This window comes from Oryctolagus cuniculus, chromosome 16 (genome assembly GCF_964237555.1).
Source record: "Oryctolagus cuniculus chromosome 16, mOryCun1.1, whole genome shotgun sequence".
NCBI classification, from domain to species: domain Eukaryota; kingdom Metazoa; phylum Chordata; class Mammalia; order Lagomorpha; family Leporidae; genus Oryctolagus; species Oryctolagus cuniculus.
Window position 1 is genome coordinate 40,789,642 of NC_091447.1, and position 27,562 is coordinate 40,817,203.

At 42.2% G+C, this 27,562-nt stretch overlaps 1 protein-coding gene across 1 annotated transcript; it reads left to right on the forward strand.

Moving 5' to 3' along the window:
- The first annotated feature begins 368 nt into the window (after positions 1–368).
- Positions 369–27,562, forward strand: PON3 (paraoxonase 3). The gene is given in 9 exon segments (NM_001082078.2): positions 369–444; positions 1,800–1,870; positions 11,742–11,797; positions 16,420–16,585; positions 19,555–19,681; positions 23,114–23,314; positions 24,635–24,716; positions 24,975–25,103; positions 27,394–27,562. Coding segments are annotated over 9 exon segments (1,065 nt in total). The 5' UTR covers positions 369–370; the 3' UTR covers positions 27,553–27,562.

Below are 27,562 nucleotides of genomic sequence, written 5' to 3' on the forward strand. Positions count from 1 at the left end.
TTGGAGCCCGCTTCCTCCACCCCTGCGCCCGCAGGTGAGCTCTTGACAGAGCCGCCGCCGCCTAGGGAACAAGACCCGAAGGAGACTGAAACTTGAGCCTGGAGGAAGAAGCAGCCGGCGCATCTAGTTCGCCTTGAACTTCACGCGTCCAGGTGCGCTCAGACGCGGGTGCGTCCAAGAGGCCGCGAACCCGGGCGGCGGGAGAGGGCGGAGAGCTGGCCGCCCGGCCGCGGCTTCCGGGAGCGCCTCCCGGAGAGCGCCTTCCCAGGAGAGGAGGCGCCCGCGGGCGGGCCGAGGGCGGTGCCGGAGCTGCGGGCCGCTCCCTCCGAGCGCCTCGAGCCGGCCCGTCGCCACCTGGCTCGCCGGGACCATGGCGAAGCTCCTGCTGCTGACCCTGCTGGGGGCCAGCCTCGCCTTCGTCGGGGAGAGGTTGCTGGCGTTTAGGTGAGTTGGCATCTTGGTGGGGCACCCTCGGCTCTCTCTCCTCCTCCAGGATAGGGCGAGCAGCTTGCGCACCTCACTCCTGTGCCCCAGCCTGCAGACTCTCCCCTGGGAACTCCTGCTGTGACAGGAGCTGCCCGCCTGCTTTCCGAAAGAGCGGGGCGGGGATGCCCACGTCTGCTCTGCGGGGGTCGTGCGCCCCTGTCCACGTTGCTCTCACATCTTGACGTGTTGCTTGTGGACAGACGAAGTCCGTGCGAAGCGCTGGACTTGGGAGCTGGGGCCAGGATATCAGGGGGCTGTTCGTGACCGCCTCCGACTTTCCCCGGGGCCCGTGTAGACGCGCGGGTTAGAACCCGCTGCAGATCCGGGGAGCTGGCCGGGGAGCGGGGTGATGAGCAGGAACCTGCAGGTGAGGATGGGAACTGGAGTGGAAGATCGGGGGGGGGTGATAACCATGGGGAATGTGTTAGGAAGGCACCGCCCTCTGGAATGGGGAACCGTGAGGTGGTGCCGGCGTCCTGGGCTCCAGCGCCTGTGCGCGCTGCCATTCCTCGCTGGGTTCCTGTCTTGGTGTCAAAGCCGGTTCCTTGGAGGGGTCCAAAGCCTTCTGTGAACACTTCCTGCATCAGCTTCCAAGTGCTTTTGTTACATTCGCTCCGAGGGCAACTGAGGGAGGCAATCATAAAATAACATCAATAAAGTGGACCTAAGGACCTTTAATAACTGGCTGTAAAAGTCTCAGTGCGGAGTTCCTGAAGATAGCGTAAGAGAAATTTAAAATTATCCTTGATACTTAGAAGAATGTTTCACTGCAGAAACCAGAATAATGTGTTGAACAATGATTTGGCCAATTGTGGTCAGTTTTATGAATTTACATTTTTGCAAAGGAACTTAGCCTACGATTTAAAAAATAATAATGTTGAAGCAAAAGCTATGGAGTTAAGCTATTAGGAGACTCTACTGAGTTTTGGGAAGGCAGTTTGGGTAAGAGAGTCAGATTCAAAACCATAGATTAATGGAGCAAGTGCAACTTTATAATAGATAAAACTTTAGAAAATTAGATGATATTCTGTGCATTTAAATTAATATTATTCAGTTACTCATGCTTTTAAAAATGTAGTATTTTTCCTGTGTAATCCTGTTGTAGTTTTTCAGTAATCACAGTGAAATTACTCAACACAGGCACACTGCCCACATATCACCACATTATGTAAGTTAATATAAGTAAAACAAGATGTCTGTTAATTACAGATAAAAAGAGTTAGCCAATAGGAAGGTGATTAAAGGTCACAGTTACTTAGACATGGATTTGGGGGCTGTGCCTTCACCTCTGTGTTTCTTTCTGTCTTCCACAGAAACAGCTTTGGTGCAGTTCAAGAACTGGAGCCAGTAGAACCCCAGAACTGTGTCCTTATTGAGGGACTCGGTATGTGCACAACAGTACCAAGAGGGGCCGACGCGACTCCTTGGTTACCCCCCACCTGACTGAGTGCTGCCAACTAATGTAATTCCGTTACGCCTTGGTCCTTTCTGGGGATTCTGCCCCATCTGCTTTACCCATGATGCCCCACACCAGGTCTCCAGGGGTCTCCTAAATGTCACAATCTGTCTTATTTTTGGCCCATTGCTTAACTGCCATATCTCATCATCTGAGGAATGTCTCTGACCACTCCTTGGCTGGTCCCACGAACCCCCCTTTTCCTTCCAGGATCTTTTCTTCTCTGTTCTGTTACCTCTCTAACTTGTTTTCCTTCTTCCTGTTTCTCTCCTATTTCTTGGTGACATTCCTGGCCTCAAGTGTTATTTCCTTCAAAATTTATCTGGCAGTACCAAGCTTACCTTAAGAAGCTCACAGGTAGGCACTTGGTACAATGGTTAAGACGCTGCTTGGATGGCAGGCGCTGTGGCTCACTAGGCTAATTCTCTGCTTGCGGCGCCGGCACACCGGGTTCTAGTCCCATTCAGGGTGCCGGAGTCTGTCCTAGTTGCTCCTCTTCCAGTCCAGCTCTCTGCTGTGGCCCGGGAGGGCAGTGGAGGATGGCCCAGGTGCTTGGGCCCTGCACCTGCATGGGAGACCAGGAGGAAGCACCTGGATCCTGGCTTTGGATTGGCACAGCGCTGGCTGTGGTGGCCACTTGGGGAGTGAACCAACGGAAAAAGGAAGACCTTTCTCTCTGTCTCTCTCTCTCACTAACTATGCCTGTCAAAAAAAACAAAAACAACAACAACAAAAAACAAACAAAAAAAAACCTGCTTGGAATGCCCTCCTCCCATACTGAGTGTCTGGGTTTGAATCCTAGCTGTTTCCAATTCCAGATTCCTGGCTTCCTGCTAATGCACATCCTGGGAGGCAGGAGGTGATGTCTCAAGTTCTTGGGTCCCTGCCACCCACGTGGGAGACCCAGATTGAGTCCGGGCTGCTGGTTTGAGCCTGACACAGCCCCGGCTGTTGCAGGCATTTGGTGGGCGAACCAGAAGATGTAAGCTTACTCTCTTTCTCGCTCCTTCTCGCTCTCACTCTCTGCCTTTCGAGTAGAAATAAACAGATAATAAAAAAGAAGCTCACGACCTAGCTTGATGTCTTTTGAAAAATTAATCTAAACAAGAACAGCCACATCCCTAACCTCTCAAACCACACAACTCCCTTTCCAGTGAGGTAAGTGGCTGCTCCAGCTCAGACCAACTCCCGCTGAGGTCAGCTTTACATTTCTCATTCCCTCTCCCACCACCCCCCACTCACAACCATGTCTCCTGCTAGGCTTCCCCTCTCTATGGTGCCCCTTTCTCAGGAGACTTGGGTCCAAGTCCAGGAATTATTTGCTTTCCAGTTGGCCCTCCTGTTCCCACACGAGACCTGTTGGCATCTGTCTCTCTGTGACTCCACCAAGGATTGATCTCACCTTCTCATTACCACCACTACTGTTTATTTGGGCTGCAAGCCTCCGGTCCTTCCTAACACTGCTATTAGGAGGAAAAAAAAAAAAAGACTAGACTGTGTCACTGCTCAAGAAACCTGTTCTTTCACATTCTCACCTCTGCATATGAAAACTGATTTCGCCCTCCCTGCTTATTGAAATCAGCTGCAAGTTATTTCTTTCCTCTACCTCTGCCAGCACACCTACAACTTGTTTACCTCCCAGCTGCTGTGTTCTGTCTTTCACTGTCAGACTGGGGAACGCCCTGTGGCCAAGAGCTGCGACCTATTGATCAGTATGTGAATGGAGAGTCTACTCGGCGTGCTTGAACTTGTATTTTATTTTTCTTGCTATACATACATATATATATATTATAAAAGCAGAAAAGGGGCATTTTTGTTTATTTTCTGCCTTTTTTGAAATCTTTTAAAAGTTTATTTATTTAATTTTTATTTATTTGGAAGGCAGAGAGAGAGGGCTATAGAGAGACAGACAGAAAATGATCTTCCATCCACTGGTTCGCTCCCCCAAATGCCCACGATATTTGGTGCTGACCCAAGCCACAGCCAGGATCCTGGAAACTCCATCTGATTCTCTCATTGGATGGCAGGGACCCAAGCTATTGAGCCACCATCACCTGCTGCCTCCAAAGGTGCACTAAACTAGTAGGAATAAGGAGTAGATCCAGGACATGCGATGTGTTATGTGGGCATCCAAAGCCATATCTTAACCACTGGGCCAAACACCTATTCCCTGAAATCTTAATTTCCAAAAATGAGTAACCTAGACCTTGTGTTCCCTAGGCCTAGAGGTGGTTTTTGCTGTCAGCAGAAAGCAGAAAGATCTGAGAACAACCCTTTTCCTGACTTTTGTTTCTAAAAGCCTTGGGAATGAGTATTTGGCATTACTGTTAAAGTGCTGATGGATATTCACATCCCACATCAAAGTGCCTGGGTTCAGTTCCCAGCTCCAGCTCTGACTCCAGCTTCCTGCCAGTGTCCACCATGTGTCCATGTGTGACATGGAAGTGGCAGAATTGTCAAAAGTAAAAGAACCACACTTGGTTTGGTAGTGAGTGGTTAATTCAGTGGTGACTAGAATAGACTGAAGGCCATATGGCATTCCAAAAATACTCTGCTTGGTTTTAAGACCCACCACCACCTAGACTCATTGTACAACCCTAACAGAAAGCCCTACTAATGAATAAGATTGGATTTCCCATTATCTTGGTGGGATGGGGGAGCAGACTTGACTTGGAAAGAAAGGAAACATGACATTCACACATTCATTTGTTGTTTTATAAGGTGCTGTGAATACGTAGGACATCTACTCATTTATCTCTGAAAAGATGTGAGCCTGCCAAATAATTTAGAGGGATAATTGGACTAGGTAATTGTTAAGAAATATTCTGACTCTCCAAGTGTGTATCAACTACATTTGAAAAGCCAAAACTAGTTATCCTAGGTCAGTGTTCTGATATCCAAATACTTTGAAGAGAATGACTTAAATACTTCAAAGCTGGCTAGGAACAGCAGAAAATATTCCCTACTACTTCTCATGTCTGTTGGCATATTTATACCTTATGTTTGGAGAATGAACCAAAAGGTAGAACAATCATGAGTCACTTGCCAATAGGACAGTGCTGATACCTGATAATAAAAGGCTGCTTCATCAAAGGCCTGGTGTCTCTGAGATTCCGTTGAGTTCTTTAAGTCATCTACGTTATCCTCACAGCTAAACTGTAAAGTGAAGTCTGCTCTCCATGCTCTGCAGGTTAGGAAATCAACACACAGAACACTTCAGATGCTTGCCCAATAGTCCAGAATCAGAGGATGATGGAGCTAGAACATGAACCAGCCTGGTTTTCTCTATGCCTTTGTACTGTGTTGTGTAAAACTGCCTTTCTTATCTGTCAGCAACACATTTTTATTACAGAAGCTCCAAGGAAGTATTGTAGCAGCCCAAAATAGAAAATCTGGGGTGCAAACAGCTGAAATATTACTAAATACAGGCTGACCAAAGGAATGCAGACTAGGCATATGAAAGCTGTTAATAAGACAGCATACACCAGACCCACGTATTCAACACATAGAGTCATTATGAAGCCACAGAGAGCCACTGAAGGATTTTAAGTGGACTGTAGAAGGCAGTACCAGAACCGGAGAAAAATGCTGACTTCTGTTTTCTTCAAGACCAGACTTCTAAGTTTAATTTTATTGATAGAAGAAATTCTTTTTGATTTTTTTTCTGGTTTTCTTCCCCAGAATTCTTTCTCAGAGGGAATACAGAAAACTGAAATATTTTTCCCTCTAAGAATCATATCTCATAAATCATTTGGTATTAAGTTCATTTTTTTCCAAGGCTTTGAAGGTCAAGGATAGTTTTTTTTTATGTTTACATAATAAATATATTTATATGGTTAAGAAAATGTGGACCACATATAAAAATGGGATATACATGAGTACACTCATTGATATTTAAGTGGGATCAGTATTTTTACAATTATGTTGCAGTATACAAGCAAAGCATAAGTATCACTGAGGCATAGTGATTTCATTTATTTGTGTCAAAGTGAGATGCATTCATATATGCCAATGCAGGACTTCAGGATAATATGGAAGCTCTACTTTAAATTTCTGATTAACTTCCATATTATATTCCACAGTGATTATTCCAATTTACTTTCCCTTCAACAGCATACCAGGGTTCCCCTTTTCTCTCCATCCTTGTCAACATTTGCTGCATTTTTGTCTTTTTAAAGTCTTCACTGTGATAACCATTTCAGTCACGGGGCAAAAGTCAGCTAGTTTCACTCAGTCATACTCGTCGATTTTTACTTTTGGGGACAAATACCATCAAAAAATCAATGCCCAGGCCAACAACGTTATTTTTATTTATGTTTTCTTCTAGTACTTCTACAGTTTCAGTTTTTAAATCTAACTCCTTGATCTATTTTTGAGTTAACTGTTGTATATAATGTGATATAAAGGTTTGCCTTTTTTTTTTTTAAAGATTTGTTTATTTACTTGAAAGGCAAAGTTACAGAGAGAGGGAGGTAGAGATCTTCGCGACTTTGGTTCACTCCCCAAATGTGTTGCAATGGGCAGGGCTGGTCAGGGCTGAAGCCAGAAGCTTCTTCTGGGTCTCCCACATGAGTTCAGGGGCTCAATCACTTGGGGCATCTTCCACCACTTTCCCAGGCACATTAGCAGAAAGCTGGACTAAACCAAAGCCCATATGGGATGCAGGCATCACACAAGTGGCTTTACCCACTGTGCCAGGTGGGCTTTACCCCACCTTTATTCTTTTATGTGTGAACATGCAGTTTATGTAGCACTATCTATGATGACATCTTTTCCCATTGTGCATGCTTGGTGCCTTTGGTGAAGAGCAATTGATCTGTAAGCATTTATTTCTGTGTTATCTATTCTATTCCTCTGGTCTGTAGTAGGGCCAATGCCATGTTGTTTTATTTACTATCATTTCATATTATTTTAAGATCAGGTAGTGTAATGTCTCTGGCTTTGTTCTTGCTCATGATTGCTTTAGCTTTTCAGAATCCTTTGTAGATGCATGTGAATTTTAAGGTAGTTTTATTTTCTACTTCTGTGAAAAATTCTGGAAATTTGATAGGGATTGCATTGAATCTACAAATTGCTTTGGGTGGTATAGACATTTTAACACTATTAATTAGTTCAATCAATGACATAAGATATATTTCCACTTATTTTTTTTATGTTTTTTTTTTTCTTAGTTTTCTGTGTACATATCTTATACCTCCTTGGTTAAATCTGTTCCTAATAGTTTTTGTTGTTGTTGTTTTTGCTGTTTTGTTTGCAGATAGTGCAAATGAGACTTTCTTAATTCACATTTCAGATAATTTTTATTAGTATTCTGAAATGCAACTGATTTTTTATGTTTATTTTATATGCTGAAACATTACTGAATTTATTATTTCTAACTTTATGTGGCTACTCTTGGATTCTAATCAAAGCTGCACTAGAAATATAAGTAGATTTATTAGAGTTTTTCTTGAACAGTGTTATCAAGTGTACAGCCTTTATATTTGATATCTGCCTACCTTCCCTTCATCTCTTCTCCTCTCTGAAGTTTCCTGTGTTCCAAGATGTACTTCCACCCCCTAATAGGTGCCATTTTTTTTAGCTGACTGTCATAAGCTTCTCTGTAAGATATGAAATTACAATGATAAAATTAATTGACAGTAATGTTTTGGTGTAATTCTTTCTCAGGGTACCTGCAGGGAATGGTTGAAGAAATGACTGAAGAATTAAGTTATCCCAAGCAGTAGTAGGGTTGGCAGTTTAAAAAGAAGTAGGCACCTATTCATAAAACTGATTTTAGACTTATAGTACTATTTCCCTGACAGTGTGCAAGCTAATGAGTGTGTGGGGAGAACTCATGGGAAGGCCTTGGGGATCTTACTCCCCTGGTGCCACTGTTGCTGAGACGCACTGGTCCCTCATGCAGGTGCCGTGTTGGTGAAGTTAACAAAGGATGGAAATACTGTGTAATAGGCTGGGGATTCTTTTTGACTTCTGTTCATAAAGCAGCAGTTCCCCTATGTTCTGGATGCAGCAAGTAAATACAGACAGGCACGACACCTCCGGAAAGCACTCACTTGTAGGCAAGTTTTTGATGCGATTATTCAAATGGTGTATGGAGGACAAAAGGAAGTGAAACAAACAGCAAAAGCCTCAGGATATTTTGTATAGATGTTCCTCAACTTACCATGGGGGTTATATCTTGATAAACTCTTCAGAAGTTGAAAATATCAAAAGCCAGAAGTCCATTGAGTACACCTAACGTGAACATGCAGGCTTAGGAACACAGTGCTGTAGAGCATGGGGAGTTTCCCCTACCAATTGCATGGCTGCTGGGGGCTGTGGTGTGGCCACTGCCCAGTGTCAGGAATGGAGATCATTGTGCATAACAGTACTTCTGGGGAAAGATCAAGATTCACAATTTGAAGAACAATTTCTACTGAATGCATATTGCTTTTGTTCTATCATCAAGTCAAAAAAATCACAACTGGAACCATAATATGTCAGGGAACATCAACATTCAATTATTAGCAGTTTAACCTCAAAACAAGATGAAGTTCAAAAAATCTAGAAGTGTTTATTTATTGAACCAATTACCTTTTATTGAGAGCTTCTACAATGAATAATTAAACCAGTCCTTGCTCCATGGTGGAGGTGGTTATCGGTGATCTTATTAGACCTGAACTGTTGCAAAACCAAGAGAGTTTGGAAAGGCTGAGTGACAGGCCCCCAAGTTCACTTGAAACAGCCTGTGCTTGGCCAAGTGGAGGTGAGGTTCATGTGGGAAAGATCTGAGAGTGGCAAAAAAGAGAAAACAACATGTGCTCTGGCTCACAAGTGATTGGTCCACTTATTTCAAACTCCTCTTACATGTTCTTTAGCACAGCTAGAATGCAGATTGGAGTGGTGAGGGGCACCAGAACTGAGACTAGATCCAAATTGGAGGGGTTTGGGTCCAGAACAAGGATCTTGGAATTTATACTGCCAGCCCTACTGGGCTCTAGAAGGTTTTAAGCCAGTGAATGAGAAAGTCTAGTTTGCAACCAAAATATATGACTTTCAGCAGCACGGACAATGGCTGTATAGGAGCAAAGATAATCTGTTGGAAATCCCCTGTAGAGTTTGAATGACTGTGATCAGCTGGGTATGAGGATTAAGGAAAAGGAAGACATCAAAAGCAACTCCAAGTTTCTGTTTTGGGTTTTTGGGGGATGGAAGTGTCTGTCATCTAGCAACACTGAAGAATAGAAAGTAGAGAAGATTGGAAGGAGAAATGCCCAGATTAGTTTGGCATCTATTAAATATGAGAAATGGAAAAATCAGATAGAAACGTCCAATATACTGGTGGATACAGAGGTCTAGAACTTGAGGCAATGAACTGGGCTTGATTTAGAGATTAGAGAGACAGAATCACGCAGTTGAAAGCCAAAGTCATGCAGTTGGAGTGAATCATGCAAAGAGAATGGATGCTCTGTCAACAGAAAGATACAAAGCACACAGAGCCTAGAGAAAATCCACAGTTAAGACAGAGGCTGGGAGAAGGTTAAGGTAAAAGGGAACCAAGAATGGGTGTGCAGAGAGGCAACAGAAACACCAAAAAGTAATCAACTTGTATTAGATGTGATTTTAAAATGCTTTATTCAGTGTTCTAGATTCTCCTAATGCCAACAACTATGTCACCCAATATGAAAATAGCAGTAAGTCTTTCAGGTTATCAAGGGACCATATATGAGGGTACCTCAAAAAGCTTGTGGAAAAACAGAATTAAAAGATGCTTATTTTGCTACAGTTTTTAAAATTCCATGTGTACTTTTTCATAAAATACATTTTCCCTGAGTGTTTCTTTTAAAGATTTATTTTATTTAGTTGAAAAAGCAGAGTTACAGTGGGGTCAAGGGACCCACGCACTTGGACCATCCTCTGCTGCTTTCCCAGGCACATTAGCAGGTAGCTGGATAGGAAGTGGAGCATCTGGGACTCTGACTGGCGCCCATATGGGATGCTGGAGCTGCAGGCTGGGGCTTTAACCCATTGTAACACAGTGCCTGCCCCATCCCCTGAGTGTTTTACAATGCCTCTAATATAGGTAAATCCTGATTAACTGAATGCTTAGGAAATGGAAAATTTTGTCTAATTTCATTTTCAGGTTGATGATTCAGGATCAGTCCCAACTTTCAGTAAAATAAATCTTTCTCTGTTCTCCAGTTTTTAGGGTCCATTGCTCACCATTCTATTGATTCAAATTTGCATTTTCTTTGGCTTTGTCCCATTCATTTTTTCCACAATCCCCTCTATCCTCTACCAAATGCCTTTTGAAGTCCTTCCAACCATTCTCCCAGGTAACCATTTTCCCATATGTTCCAATTACCATGGCTGTTCAACAAACCACCTCATAACTTGGTGTTTTGAAGCAATGACTATGTTGCTCATGAGTTTGCAATTTTGACAGAGCTTAGTAGAGACAGTTTACCCTGTTCCATTTATATTAGTGACTGTGACTCAGACACTGGATTCAACTGGCCTCTTCTGGCATCTCCATCCACCTTGTGAGAGCTCATCGTAGTCTGTCCTCTGCAGATTTAAGATCACCTAGTTTTTGATATCTTGACTCAGGGCTTCCAAGTTTCATGCCTTGAGAGAAAGATACATAAGCTGAGATGTAGACATAGACATAGACACAGACACAGATGTAGGTGTAGGTATAGGTGTAGATGCAGACATAGATATACACTTAGATGACTTAGATGTCATAGATGTAATAAGGGGGAAAGAGAGGGGAAAAAGGAGGGGGAGCGCATCTGTGGCTGTAATGTCTAGTCTGGGGTGTCACATGGTATTCATTCATCTCACTTTATTTGGCAAGGTAGTTACAAAGCTCCTTCCAGGTTCAAGGGGCAAGAACAGAGAACTTACTTCTTGATGTAACAGTGTGAACATCACATTTTGGGAAGCGCATGTGGCTGTGGTGTATACTTGTTCTGATGTCGTTGTAGAATAGTTTGCCACTCCAGACAATTACTGTCTTCAGTCTCAATTCTGCCTGCTTGCAGCCACATTTTATGTGGATCCATCTACTCACTAAAAGTCACACTAGCTCTTTTTTTCATTATGTTCTCAGGAAAAACTCACTTCTTCCATGTCTCTTTCCACAGAAAAGTACTCAAGACCAGCTTTCAGTGAGAAAGATATCTCACTAAACTTCTTAAAAATTCACTGACACCCAGAACTGGAGAACAGAGAAAGATTTATTTATTTTACTGAAAGTTGGGACTGATCCTGAATCATCAGCCTGAAAATGAAATTAGACAATAGATCCAAAAGTCTAGGATCTATTGCTTTTGCAGAGAATAATTACCCAGTAAGTTCCCAACAGAATTGTATAACAATAGGTTGTTAGGCCCCAATGACAAATTGGAAGAGCAGGAATACTTGGCATAGAGGACTATAAGAGACCTACAGAGTTAGAAGTTTCCCAGTTTTTTCACTCAATCCGTAGACCAGCCTTCTATGGGGAATAACACTAATATCTCCCAGGACATGTCCTGGAAATTGTATTTAAAGAATAAATCTAGGATATGAATTTATTTTCTCATCATTTGCCCTTTTCTCCTGGAAACGAGATTCTAAAAAAATAATTCAGTATTTGTGGTGACTGACTCAGCTTTTCTTATAGAATAGCATGCCTGTGGGATTTCAAGAGTTAATGTTTCCCAGGCAAAGGTTGAAAAAGTCAGTGTAGTGTCCAAAAGAAATTCAAACTTTGAATCAAGAGATTTATTTTTTAAGCCTTCATACATGCATCTTTCTGATTCTTTTGCAGAAAATGGCTCGGAAGATATTGATATACTTCCTAGTGGGCTGGCTTTTATCTCCAGTGTGAGTATTTTCTGTGACACTCTGCTGCTCATGTCAATAGCTGTATAGAAAGTACATTAGCTTTGCTGACTATCCCTGCCAGATGGACCCCAAAGCTCTTATCCCACCACTTGGGAGACCAGTCAACTACAAAAGGAAAACAGGACTCTAGAGGATTAATGAAAATGCCAGAGGTGATGCCCAGCTTTGACAGCCCCATGGGAGGCAGCTAGCTCCCTGCGGGCAGCTGCACACTCACTGGGGTCTAAATAAACGTGTATTGATTTCCATTTGATCCCTAGGATGAGCTCCACCTCTGTCCTGTGGTTGTGCATCCCGAACACTGCTGTCTTGGGCTGGTTCTCAGTACCTAGTACTCATCTTCTCACTAACCAGCATTCCTCTTCGCCAGACCGCCTGTGTCTGTAAATGTTAGTAAATCAAATGGCAAATTACTTGATTCAAAACCCTGCCACCTTCCATCTTGGGTTCCCTGCCATTCCTTCCATGCCTTTCAAAAACATTTTATTCCCAATACTACTCTGCAAGTTTCGAGGACTAAATTCCATTCACAAGTAATGTATATTTGTGAAATATTGAAGTTATTATGCACTTATTAAATCAGTTGCACTTTGGAACAGGGACTAAGATTTTCCTTATTAAAACGGATTTATCACATTTTCAATGTGAATTCTTAGCACTGGAATTACATGCCTAATATTGGCTAATGAAACACCACCAAAGAACATGAATTTTGTATTTGTCTATTTATTACTTTAAAATATATTTGAGAACATGAATTTTTGTATTTGTTTATCTATACTATAAAATATATTTGAGAGGCAAAGGCAGACAGAGACAGAGAGAGAGCTCTTATCTACTGCTTCATTTCTTAAATGCTTGCAATGTCTGGGCGAGGCTGAGTCAAAGCCAGGAGCAGTGAACTCAATCTGTGTCTCCTACATGGGCGGTAGGAACTCAGTTACTTGAGCTATCATCTCTGTCTCCCAGAATCTGCATTAGCAGGAAGCTAGAATCAGAGTCGGAGCCTGGACTCAAACCCAAGTACTCTTATATGGTACATGGGTGTCTTAACCAGTGTCCTTATCACTAGGCCTCCCTTGATGAATTTTTTAAAAAGACTTACTTATTTGAAAGGCAGAGTTACAGAGAAGCAGAGGCAGAGAGAGAGGTCCTCCATCTGCTGGTTCACTCCCCAAATGGCTGCAACAGCTGGAGCTGGGCCAATCCGAAGCCAGGAGCTCTCCTACTCAGAGGAGAGTCAGTATCAGTGGGAGAAAGGGTTTGAGAGATAATGTTGTTTATTAAAATTTACTCATTTGAGAGAGAAAGGGGAGAGAGAGAGAAAATAGTCTCATCCCATGTTTAACTCCCCAAATGCCCACAGTGATCAGAGCTGGGTGGGGCTGATGCCGGGAGACAGGACCCCATTCTGGGTATCCCACAAGGTGACAGGAACTCAGTTTCTTGAGCCATCACTGCTGCTTCCAGGGGTGCACATTAGCAGGAAGCCAGAATCATGAACTGGCGCATAGACTGAAACCCAGGCACTTTGATGAGACTTGAGCATCTGAACGGCTGTCTTACACCCAAGCTCAGCGCTTGCCTTGATGTTTGCTCGGTGAGTTGATTTTGAGCTTCCTTAGGAAGTAGTTGTAGAAGAAAACTGAAATCTTATGACTAAACTCTGCAAGGAAAGCGTATAGAGCAAGAAAGGGGAGCAGTGAATGAAGACAGAAAAAGGAAGAAATACAAGAGGCGGGAAGGGAAGCAAGACTTCTGCCTGGTAACTCTATTTTTGACCTTTTGATGAAAAAGAAGGGGCATGCTGTAAGACAGATGCCACAGAGGGACAGAGAAGGAAAGGTAGAGCATTGTAAGGTAGCATATTTTGGAGATCACTGATAAGATATTTGTAGGGTGTTCTGCAAAGTGGTAGGTGTGGAAGACTGATTTCAGGGAATTCAAGTTGAGGCAAATTAGGCAACAATATCAGGTGATGTTTCAGACTTTTTTTTTTTAAGATTTATTTATTTACTTGAAAGAGTTACACAGAGAGAGGAGAGGCAGAGAGAGAGAGAAAGGACTTCCATCTGATGGTTCAATCTCCAACTGGCCACAGTGGCTGGAGCTGTGCTGATCCAAAGCCAGGAGCCAGGAGCTTCTTCCGGGTCTCCCATGTGGGTGCAGGGGTCCAAGGACTTGGGCCATCTTCTACTGCTTTCCCAGGCCACAGCAGAGAGAGCTGGATCAGAAGTGGAGCAACCAGGTCTTGAACCAGCACCCATATGGGATGATGGGATGCTGGCGCTTCAGGCCAGGGCATTAACCCACTGCACCACAGCGCTGGCCCTCAAAAACATTTGACAGTGAAAGAAAGAAATAAATGTGTATCTGAAGAGGTAGTAATGTTAGATTTGTGTCAAGGAAGGAGAAACTTGAGTAATATTTAAAACCAAATAAGGAGCCATTGGTGAAAAATGAGTACTAAAATAAAAAAAAAAAGGGATGCCATTTCTAAACACAGGCCCTACAGAATATGGAATCAAGAAAAAAGGTGAAATAGTTAACCTAACAACAGAAGAAGGATACTTCATTTAAAAAAGAGGGAGAAAAGAAAAAAGGGTAAAACTGATGAATTATTGAGAGAGAAAGGAATGAATCAAGAAATTCATATGAAATAGAATGGTGTTTCAACGAAGTAGAGAAACGTCATGCATTCAGAATAAAAAGGAAGAAAGTGTGGACTTGGGAAAATAAGGACATAAATTTAGAATAGGTACTTGGAAAAATCCAGTAGATTGCCTATTCAGATGAACAAAGAGTTCCACAGAAAGTGTTGAATCTCCATTGGAACTTGGGATGATGATTTGCTAATGAAGTCTTTCAATCTGACAGTTGACTTGCCCTTTGTAAGAACTAGATCAGAGCAAAGAGAGCTGGTAGAGATTTTGATGATGGAGCAAAGGTATGGCTTCCTTGGAAGACTGTGAGTTAATGGAGGGTGACAGAGTTTGGTCTGGAAGCAAATGTTTGTGGCAGGGGACTTGTCTATATTTCCTCCAGCTGTGGTGACTTCTGGAGAATGGAAGAGGAACAGCACATCCTCTGACGGGCTTCAGGAGAGCCAGTGTGGTCTAGGGGAAAATGTGGTTTCCCCACACAATACCAGACAACGAGAATTGGACACAGAAAGTGTTCTGCGAAAAACTTGAAGATGTAGGTGGGGGAATTCAGGCAAGATTGACTCCTGCACGACAAAGTCAAGAACAGTATTTTATAAGTATGTGTAGCCGTGGGGTTTGGGCATATACAATCAAGAGTAGGGAGAGGGAGAGATGGAAAGAGAAGGTGGCTGGCGCCGTGGCTCACTAGGCTAATCCTCCGCCTTACGGCGCTGGCACACCGGGTTCTAGTCCCAGTCGGGGTGCTGGATTCTGTCCCGGTTGCCCCTCTTCCAGGCCAGCTCTCTGCTGTGGCCAGGGAGTGCAGTGGAGGATGGCCCAAGTCCTTGGGCCCTGCACCCCATGGGAGACCAGGAGAAGCACCTGGCTCCTGCCTTCGGATCAGCGCAGTGCACCCGCTGCAGCGCGCTGGCCGCAGCAGCCATTGGAGGGTGAACCAACGGCAAAGGAAGACCTTTCTCTCTGTCTCTCTCTCACTGTCTACTCTGCCTGTCAAAAAATTAAAAAAAAAAAAAAGAAAGAAAGAGAAGGTAAAGTCGGAAGGAGAGAATTTAAGTGGACTGTAAGTGAGATAAGCATACAGGAGAATTTATAGGGTTGTTGATATTGGCACAGATCAGAGTGATGGGGAAGGGACATGGGTAGCAGGTGGACTATTCTGTAACCAGTGCAGAATCAACAAGCCCCAAGTTTTGACATGGTGAGGTGGGATGCAACAAAAGCCTGATGCATTCAGGATGTTTATTTTGAGTTGATAATCACCCATTCCTGCTAGTAGAAAGGACCACTGGCCAAGTCACTACAATGAGGTTTCTGCAACATTTGGAGAAAACCATTCACGTTGGACCTTTCAGACAAACTTATAGGAACAAAATTGGTCAGAAGTAGTCAAATTCTATAAGACTGCACCCCTACTTTAAATCTTTGCTGATTCTACTATGTGCCACTACATAAAAAAAAATCAGTGTGGGGATTGGAGTAATGACAGTAAACTATACAACTTGTGTCGTTGCTTTGAGGAAGGATAGGTTATAGAATATCTGGAATAGAAAGAATCTTCCCAATCGCCCATTTTCACTTCCTCATTTGATGGAGGCAGAATGTGAGGCACAGGTAGGCCAAGGAACTCACACAAGGTAACACAGCATGGTCTCCTGTATTATGTTTTTTGACTTAATTCTTTGTAAATTAACAATTCTTCCTTATCTTGAATATTGTTCTTCCCATATTCATGGCCAATGCTTAGGTGATATTGGTAACCCCTGAGCTCAAATAACAGCAATGGAAAGAGTGAAAAACTTAGAAATCCAGATGAAATGTAGAACATTTTTGTTTAGCTTTGAGATTTTAGCTTCCATTTGATTGATACATTGTTTGATATGTGTGTGTGTGTGTGTGTGTGTGTGTGTGCGCTTATTTCCTCCTTATTTTGTAAAGGGATTAAAATATCCAGGCATGCCAAACTTTGCACCAGATGAGCCAGGAAAAATCTTCTTGATAGATATGAATGAGAAGAACCCAAGAGCACAAGAGCTGGAAATCAGCAATGGATTTGAAAAAGAATCATTCAATCCACATGGGATCAGCACTTTCATTGATAAAGGTAAGGGAGAATGTTGATTTACTGTAAATATGTATACAAGTTTGTAAAATTGTAAATGTGTATAGAAACATCTTAAAACATTGCATGAAACAAGGAAGACTAATATTTTTGGCCCAGTGTGGCTTCCTGCACTTCCTTCTATCCTCTTTTCTTCCTATTTGACTATCACAACCTGATTGAAATATGTTCTCAAAAATCTAATGTAAACTAAAGGCTTTAAAAAACAATTGAGTGACACTAAAAACTATATCATACAGAAAAAAAAAGAGATAAATTAGACTCACCAAAATGAGAAAATTTTGTGTCCCAAATGACACCCTAAGGAAATGAAGAAATTATGCAAAGAATGAGAGCTAATATTTGCAAAACAAATGGGATGAGAAACTTGTATCCACAAAATACAATTTTTACAACTCAATGCTAAAAAAGACAAATAATCCAACTTAAAAATGGACAAAGGATCTGAATAGACATTTCTCACAAAGAAGTACACAGATAAGCACATGAAAAGGTGTTCAACAACCTCAGTCATTAGGGAAAGCGGATTAACACTAGAATGAGGTATACCACTTCACACCCCCTAGGACTATAAAAATAATTTAAAAACAAAGAGACCTGAGTAGCAAATGTTAGCATGGATGTAGAGAAATTTGAACCATCCTCCTTTGCTTATGGAATTGCGAGATGATGCAGCCACTTTGAACAGCAGTTTGACTGTTCCTCAAAATGTTAATCACAGAGTTACCCAATGACCCAGAAGCTCTACTCCTTGGTATCTACCCAGGAGAACTAAAAATCCACACACAAACTTGTATACTCGTGGCAGCAAGATTCCTAATATTCAAAAGATGCCTGGCAATTGATGGCTGCAAAAATAAAATGTGCTATATTATACAATGGAACAACTTGGCAATAGAAAGGAACGACCTACTGGTGCATATACTGCAACACTGATGGACCTTCTAAATACTATGCTCAGTCCCTCACTAAGGGTGGCATGTTGCCTGACTGCATTTATGTGAATGTCCAAAATAGGCACATTCTTGTAGATAGAAGGCAGATTCATGGTTGGCAGAAACTAGGGAGACAGACAGCTAATGGGTATGTGACTTCTTTTGGGTGTGATGAAAATGAAACACAAGTAGATAATGATTGTTCTTGCACAATTCTGTAACTATATGAGGGAATCTTCAAAAAGTGTATGGCCAAGCATGGGATAATGTTAGAGAAGGGGTTAGTTTGGGGGAGGGCATAGTTATTTGTATTTGTTTTGCTTTTCCAGATGAGATCAATTCACACATTAACTCTCAGGCTTTCAGAAGTATATAATGAAAGACAGTTTATCTTATACGTTGGGCTCCTCCAGCAGAGGTGGGATGGAATGACAAGAGGAGAACAAAGTGTTCTCACCAAGTGCATCTAATGTGGTCCCCAGGTCCTGTGGGGCATTTAAAGGGGTAAAGTCAGGGCAGCACATGTGATTGTTCATGGTTTGTCCTGCAGGAGTCTTAGGCTGAAGGGCCCTTTCGGGGCTGAAATCTACCGATGTTCTGCTTGCCCAGCTCTGGCCGTGGGGCAAAGCTGAGCCAGGCCAGAAGAAAGATGCATCACGAAGAAGCAGCTGTTCTTAATTTGAATAAAGATGTCCAGTGTGATTCAAGGGTCCTAGGTCTAAACCTTGTATCTCAGGGCTTGTGCTTGCTCTATTACCTCCTTGGAAGCTATAGCAAGAAAAGAAATAGGGAAGACAAACCCGAAACAAGTCCTGCAGTGAGAAGATGGGGCCAGACCCTTTAACAACTGCAGAGTTCATCAGACCTAGAGCTCCTGTTCGTCTGAAAACAGGACTCTGAGAGGTTGCTACTCTCCATGCCGTTCACATTCCCATTTCCTTGTTTTCCTCTGCATTCGTACTTTCATCCCATGTCCTCTGGGTTCACTCCGTGTTTCATTTCAACCCCAAGCGGTTGATTCGTGTCACAAGTTCATTGTCCAGCTGGGAAAGGTTGCTTATTTTCAGGTATTTACACAGCCCTGACATTATTTGAACTTGTGTTGCAATGTAGACAGTTATACATCCAAAGTTCTCAGTCAAGTTTTGTTTGTTTGCACCCACTTCTGTTGGAGGGTCATCTGGAGAAACCACATGGGTATTTATGCAACATGTGTCTTCCTGTTAGAGAAAGTGTGCCCGTGAGGCTGAAGCCACCACTACAGAAACTTCTGTGCTGGCCTTTGCCTTGCGATGGTGGTGAAACTGCTGAGTCATTTCTCTACTGAGCTTCAGTTTCCTCAGTACATTGGGGATTCTGGCATTTTTCCAACCTAACAGCGGGACAGTGAGGCTGAAATACGACATGTGTAAAGAAAACCTTTGGAAGTGGCCAAGTTTGAAAACTGGTCTGTTACCGGAGAAGCGCAAAGGGTTTTTGTCTTTGTGCAAGAAAGAATTTAGGTGTGAGACAGAGTAGTGGAAAGCAAAATATCAAGGGTTATTAGGGTAGGGACTTCCGTAAGAAGGGATGGGCACCTCTCCAGACAGAACCAGAGAGAGTGCGCGGTGCACATTTAGGCAGGGGTTTTCAAGGGGATGGGTCTTGCCTTCTTGCCTTTTCCCTCTCCCTCTCCTTCTTCTCCTCCAGAACAAAGGACTTCTTGGGTATAAATACAAAAAATTCTTTCTGAGTTTTTCCCCCTGAAGTTGTCAGACAGGGGAAGCCTGGCTGGCATTAGAGGAAGGATGTTTATCAGGCCAGGTAGAAGGGGCAGGACCTCCTGGAAGGTCATCAGGGTCTGGGCAGGACTTTGAAGTGCAGATACTGGGCTTCTGGAGCTTCCACAGTGGGTGCCGGTCTTCAGGCCTTTCTCACAGACACGCAGGCTCAGTTTCTGACTTCCTACCTAACAGGTCTAATAATGATTGCAATAGAAGTGAACTTCTTTGAATGTATGCTTTTTCCCCCACATAGACCAAACTGTGTATCTTTATGTTGTGAATCATCCCCACATGAAGTCTACTGTGGAGATATTTAAATTTGAGGAACAACAACGCTCTCTTGTACACCTGAAAACTATAAAACATGAACTTCTCAAGAGGTATGGAATTAAAGTATTGCATAATTCTATTTACTTTGCACCTCCGCTGAGTGTTGTTATCCCTGGTTCAGCAGGTTTCTTAAACTTTTGTTTTGAAACTTTTTTTTCCCTAAATCTCTCCAGAGATCCCCATGGCGGCACTGCCCAGCACCTCACTGGAAATTGCTGTGGTCAGTATTGGATATCCCTATATTTTCTGGTGTTTTGAAAGCATTTTAATCCTATAAAGGTGCTCAATTAGAGCCCCAGCTCTTTACCACAGGAACACAACACCTACTGTAGGGCTCTCTTCGAATACCTACATACTTTCCTAGCTGTCCTGGTAGGTTGTACTCCATGAGCCTCATCCACCGGGTAATAAAACTAGAGATGAGCCATTTCTTTGTTCAATCCGGGCTTTAGAGTAGAGTTTGATAAAAGCTCATGGGCACTTATAAAAACCTGCACTTACGAAGCATCAACACTGTGCCAAGCACTGTGCCAAAATACTTAATTCAGTTCTCACATTAGCCTCTAGTAGTAGGCATGAGTAAACTGAGCCTTAAAGCTTAGCTCTTGATCACAATGAGGAACATCCATCTTTTTGCTTTCCAAAATAATAATAATAATAATAATAATAATAACCGCGGATAAGCTGCCTGTTTCAACTCTGTAGCCAACAAGGAAGAGTTTACATTTTTATAACGGGTTCAGCACCAGAAGACTCATTCCAAAACCATAGAAGTTGACTCTTCCACAGGATAGATGAATAAGAAGATGGAAGAAGGTTTATTTGCTCTCCATTGCTTTCCCTATCAACATCACATAGGAATTTCTCCCCACAAAATTTGGGGGCACCAGAAATGGAGGGTGGAGGGCAGAAGATGTAAAAGAAGTTGAAGTTACTGAACTTCTTCCATAATACATTGTGTTCTGTTCTGAGGCCACATTGGAGGCCAGAAGGTTCATGAAGTTACTGGGAAACTGTAGACAAAATTGATCTGTACCTCAATTTCCCTCAGCAAATCAGAGATTCTCTCATTGGTCTCACTTAACTGGTAGATGGTGAGGATCATATGTGAACAGGTGTGACCTCACAGGAAGAGTTCCCAGAAAGCACAATGGGGGGGGAAATCCTGTTCTGTAACTCCCTGTTAGGGAATACAGTTCCCGAGAATGGAAGTAGGAAACCAGCCAGCCTGCGGGACGGAAGAGAGCGTGTTATGAGTGAAAGCATGCATGCCCCAAAAGTTATGTTGAAATCCCAGTGTCTCAGAATGTAATCTTATTTGGAAATTGGGTCAATGTATATGTAATTAGTTAAGATGAAGTCATATTGGAGTAGGGTGTGACCTTAATACAGTATGTCTAGGGTCTACCTAAGAAGACAAGCAGACACAAGGGGCATTGACATGTGAAGATGAAGACTGACATTGGAGTGATGCATCTACAAGCCAAGGAATGTCTTGTAGTATCCTTGAAGTTCCTCCCAGAGAAACATCAGAGGGAGCCTGGCCTTGCCAACAGCTTTGTTTCTAACTCCTAGCCTCCAGAACTGTGAGGCAGTGCATTCCTATTGTTCTAAGCCATGCTATTTACTGTAGTTTGTTATGGTAGCACTAGGAGACTCACACAGGGAGAGAGGTGTAGCAAATGCATCACTGCTAAGTGCAACTGGCTGCTTGAAACCATGAGATTATTCTCCAGTAAGCAGCGTAAGACTCATCTCAGGACACTGCGGCCAAGATGAGAAAGTAAAGAGTTTGTCCATCAGCCCCAGCTTCCATCAGTCAAAGATGAGCCTCCAGGGGCATTAACTCCCCCACATTCCTGGTCATGCTTGAGCAAGTCTGCTGGTTTCCTATGCTTTTATGTCAGCATGGAAGTTAGGAAGTGGGAAGCCAGAGATCTGCGCCAGGCATGAGGAGAGGCACTGTTAGTTTGCATCTGCAGGAAGTCTGTTGGACTCCATGCAGAACTGGTCCAAGTAGAGGCAGTTGGAACAAGGCAGGCAACACAGTGAGAATGAAAAACTTCAGAGCTGCCCTGGTACACGCACTGATGAAATAATTACAAGGGGGCAGAAGAGAGACAGAAACAAATAGGGGTAAATTTAACATAACTTATAATGTTGAGAAATCCTTTTTGGAGGAAGGAACACTTAAGCTAAGACACAAAAGACCAGTGACCCCGGCAAGGATACATCAAAATAGGAAAATATTTCCTGTTTCATCCAAATTTGCCTTTCTTAAAAGCTAAAAAGTGTAAAATCATTTTCTACATTTTTTCAAGTTACTGTTTTTCTTTTTTTTTCTTTCTGAAAACTGAAAAGGGCTTTATTGGTGTTTTACTGGTAATAAAAGTAAGACTTTTCCACTTAGAAATTCTTAATGGCATTGAAGAACAAAAGAAACAATATTGAGGCCAGTGCTGTGGCATAGGGGGTAAAGCCACCGCCTGCAGTGCTGGCATCCCATATGGGCACCGGTTCAAGACTCGGCCGCTCCACTTCCGATCCATCTTCCTGCTAATGTACCTAGGAAAGCAGAAGAAGGCCCGAATGCTTGGGCCCCTGCGGCCATGGGAGAGCTGGAAGAATCTCCTGGCTCCTGATCTACCCAGCCCTGATCGTTGCGCCATTTGGGGAGTGAACCAGCAGATGGCGGATCTCTCTCTGTCTCTCTCTCTCTCCCCCAACTCTATCTTTCAAAATAAATAAATCTTTTTTTTTAAAGAATGCTATAAAAAAATCGTCCATAATCCCATACACTCAGACAAAATAGAAAGGTCAGCATGGTCTGAGTTATGTTGTAACACAAAGCAAAACCCTAACACCTTAGTGATTGAAAAGCACAAAGTTCTATTTTGTTTTGTTTTCTCACTCTTGCTAACACATCTAATGTAGGCACTTAGTTTCATGTCCTCATTTAGGACCTTAGGAGAATACCCTTTTCTTTTTCAGGAAAATTTCTCATTACATCTGGAAATCTTAGAGAAATGTGGTAAATCCCTCATTGGCTATTAAAGTCTTCCATGTGGAAGCCACATACATTATTTACTTCATTGATAAGCAAGTCACTTGACTGTGCCTAACTTCAAGGGGATGAAGAAGTTGAATTTATAGAGAAGGAGAACCATAACTATCCATGAATTACATTATAACTTTCACATATAACCACTACTAACATTCACAAGTCAACAGAGTGTGAAGTTGGGAGATTCTTTTGTAAATTTTACTGGTTTTATGGAAGAGGAAGTTGAAAAACTAACAAATGGCTAAAGGGAAATCCACCAGGGAAATGCAAGATCATGTGCTTTATATGGAATTTTTGCCTCCATACTGATTTTTGTATGCTTCTCAAATGGACAGATCTATACAGATTAGTGATATGGGCAGTGATCCTAGTATTTAAATATCCCATGGTTTCTCTCTCTTTCTCTTTCTCATTTTAGTGTGAATAACATTGTGGTTCTTGGACCGGAACAGTTCTACGCCACCAGAGACCACTATTTTACCAACTATGTCTTAGCACTTCTTGAGATGTTTTTGGATCTTCACTGGACTTCCGTTCTTTTCTACAGCCCCAAAGAGGTCAAAGTGGTGGCCAAAGGATTCAGTTCTGCCAATGGGATCACAGTCTCACTAGATAAGAAGTATGCTCTTTTACAGTGGTTCTGCTCAGTGGTGGTGGGTGGTTACGTCCTTAGGCTTACATAAGCAGTCTATGAGTAGAGGATCAGATGTGGCCACACAGCAAACGTGTGATCTGAAGCAAACCACGTGTTCTCATGTGTCTCAGCTACCACCCTGCCCCACCACCACCACAGTAAAAGGAGAGATTTGACTCAAAAAATAGATGAAGTTCTCATTTATAATTCTTATGTCACTCTAAAGAACACTTTCTTAGCACATGAAAAGGAGGATAAGTGTCCAAAGCCTCTGCCTCTTATGAGGCTAGAGCTGTTGGTTCACTTACACTAAGGTCAGTGCCCAAATCTCTTTTTGCAGAGGGAGTCTACTTTAGATTGGGTTTTTGTGATTGTACAAGTTCAGTCAACAAGGAAACAGAAGTACCGTGGAGTTTAGTGAGAAAACACTCTTACTAAATGTTCAGAATTGAAGGTTTTTTTTTTTTAAGAGAACTGCCATAAATAGTGACATGTAAATTTGAGATAATGCACATAGATGATACTTGTGGAACATAACTCTAAATGTTCTTCCTCTTTTAAAAAATGATTGTGACAGAGATTCCTGGTAATCTAATACTTCGTCTCTATCACTAGTTTTTGGAAGTATATACTATTTTGGTCTTTTAAGTGATCTACTTACCTCCTTTTATTTAAAGAAAGAAATTGTGGGGAGCGAATGCTGTAGCTCAGTGGGTTAAGACCCTGTCCTACAGTGCTGGTATCCCATATGGATACCCGTTCAAGTCCCAGCTGCTCCACTTCCAATCTAGCTCCCTGCTAATGCACCTGAGAGGGTAACAGAGGTTGGCCCGGGTGCTTGGGTCCTAGCTTCCATGTTGGAGGCCTGGAGGAAGCTCCTGGCTACTGGCTTTGGCCTGGCCCAGCCCTGGTCATTTTGTTCATTTGGGGAATGAACCAGCAAATGGAAGATCTCTTTCTCTCTCTGTCTTTCCTTCTCTCTGTAACTGCCTTTCAAAGAAATAAAATAAACTTTTAAAAAAAAAGAAAAAAAAATTATGATTCCTAGGTAATGAGATAAAGCCTGTATCTCACCTAGAAAAACAATTTTATTACTTTATAGTTATATTTCATATTCAAACCTACTTAAAGCACTCTCCAAGCACATTAAAAAGTACTACTCCATTATCTCCTTATATTGTGCTTTAGAAGGCATTGCTGTGGTGTATTGAACTAGTATGAATTTTTATACCCCTTCTCCAAAGTAAAAGTCGGTATCACATTTTACTACTAACTGCTTAAATGGACATGTTATTTACTTCAAAGGTATGTCTATGTTGCTGATGCCACAGCTAAGAATGTGCATGTAATGGAAAAACATGACAACTGGGATTTAACTGAACTGAAGGTAGGAGCACCTGGCTTGCGTACATGACATGGCCTCTGACATTTGTCCTACTCTTGACCTGAGAATGTGCTCCTTGGGCAAAGAAAACGTGACTGTTTAAGAGAAATTCTGGTAAAACTGTGCTGTGCTTTAAAAATACTGTAGCCTATACCCCTAAAAATACAATTTTGTGTACAAGGCTATGCTGGTGGGAGGTGGTAGAGGCGGATGGGGAAGAACGTTGGGACAATGTCTTCACTACTTCCTCTTTGTTGGAAGGTAATACACTTGGACACCTTAGTGGATAATTTGTCTGTTGATCCTGCCACGGGAGATATCTTGGCAGGATGCCATCCTAATGGCATGAAGCTTCTGAACTATAACCCTGAGGATCCTCCAGGATCAGAAGTAAGTTTCTGTCTTTCCCTGATCTCACAAAACTGCAAGAACAATTTGTTGAGTTGACTTGGGAATATTTGATTGGGTCACATTTAATGTTGCAGAACTAAATAATTCTGTGTATGAAAATCGTAGAGATTCTGATGGACAGGGAGTTAGATATGGTTAGATATGGCTCACATGGTTAGATACGGCTAATGCTTTCAGGCCACAGGGTGCCAGTTTGACATCAGTGGGAAACAGTATGTCCTGTCTTTGCTAGGGATAAAACTACCACTGGGAGTAATGCGAACTCATGAGCTTGATCGTTCATATTGACTTGATTGCCATATTGTGTCTCCAACCAGGATGTAGGCTGTTAACAAGTCCTACAGTTAGGCAAGGATGGAGTCCTGTATGGATTTTTTTTTTTTTTGTGCACTATGCAACATGAAGTTCTAAGAAAAAGAGTTTAAATGACTGTAGCTTCAAACAAAACGAGTGTTTTGTTTTGCATGTGGGTTCTAATAGATATGATAGTGTTGACAAATGTCTCACTTTAAAAATTTTATTAGTGTTATTTAATTATCCCTCCTAAAACAGTCACATAAACCATTGAATTTTCTATGGCACTAAAAACAATAGCACAAAGCATTATATTTTCTGTGATAACTGGATTTAAGAATCAAAGATCTCTAGTGAATTTAGCTAAAGGTATAAATCCTCGGCGCATATTGGTATCTTTTCCTGTTCCCTTCCCTCAGAGGCAGGATCACTGTTCACTCCAGAATTAGGAAGGAGCCCCTGCTGGATCTTACCGCCTTCTCACAGGAACAATGATAGAGCACCTAGAAAGTACCAGACATTGCTCTCATGCTTAGGATATATTAGAAAATAAAACATGCCATGATCCTTGCTCTTGGTGGGGAGCAGACAATGAACAATAAGCAAAATAAATGAACAAACAACTTGTATGGTGGGTTTGAGGATGCTAAGTTCTTTGGGGAAAACAGTATAGTCAAGGGAACCAGGACTGCTGTGAGCAGGGAGAGGACAGGGCCTGTGATTAGGTGCAGAGATCATACAGGTACAGTTTGACAACAAAGATAGCATTTCACTACCAGTTTGGGCAGTTGGAAAACTGATATCCAAATCCTAGCCTGGTAATTGGCCCAGTGGGTAAATTAGAAAATAAAGTCATTTCTGCTGAAGAATATTACTGTTTTTTAGTTTAAAAAAGTAAGACTTTCTTTTTAATTAACGTATTAGTCATAGCTTCTTAAAAAGAACACCAAAAATAAAAAAAAATTTCAGCCTGAGCCCGCAATCTGAAGAATGGTTATCATACTCTAAAAAGCTAAGCTGGCTCCAGATAGGTACTTCTCCTGGAAGAGAGGGAGAGAACTTACCAAGGCCCAAACACAATATCTGCTTTATGGGAAGACAATATTATCCTTAGGTGATTTGAAAATTGTTTAGAATCATTTTTAATATTATTATGAAAATAATCCTTGCTTATTTGAGATAAGACTCCTCTCTTCATAATACTAACATCCTTGCATGAGCTCCAAGCTTGAGTATTTTTGTTTAGCAAACCTGAGATGAAATTGTAGGATCTTTCTTAAGATGAAAAAAAAGAAGAAGCAAAACTCAATTCTGATAAAAGATGTCAATATAAACTCTGATTGTTTTCCTTTAATTCCTATTAAGTTCAATTTGAATACACTTCATCCCAGTTATGTAGAAACATGATTGTTTAAAATTCAGCCGACTAGCGAAGTTGAGTGTGCTAATCCCAGGGCTCAGTCACAGCCAGGGCAGGGATGTGTGGATTCTCAGAGAAGTATGCATTCTTTATGCTTCCTAACCACTGTGCAGTGCTGGGAGGGCTCCAGCTGTGACAACCACCATCCTGATGGTTTCTAAGCTGGGTTGACTTGCTACTCAAGTGTACTATGATCATTTTATTTTTCTGTGTTTCCTTACCTTACCACAAAAGCAGGCTCACTATTCACTCAAGAATTGGATAAGAGCACCCACTTAATCGTCCCTTCGTCTATAGGGAGTGCCTGAACTATCAAAATTATGTAAGCTACCAATTGAGGACTTTGGCAATGTCAGATAATCAGTTCACCTAGTGCCTAGATACCATCAGGGTGTTAGTATTTACATCAGAAGGAAAGGAGTTATTGAGCATACATAGATTTTAGCTTGCTGATTTCTGAAAAATTATACTGGTGTCAGAATGTTTGGGAAGGAAGCCATCACTGGACAGTGACTTGCCCATACAGTGTCCTAACGAGTGATCTTCTCCTGACAGGTACTTCGTATCCAGAATGTTTTGTCTGAGAAGCCCAGGGTGAGCACCGTGTACACCAATGACGGCTCTGTGCTTCAGGGCTCCACCGTGGCTTCTGTGTACCAAGGGAAGATTCTCATAGGCACTATATTTCACAAAACTCTGTATTGTGTGCTCTAGTCTCCAGCTC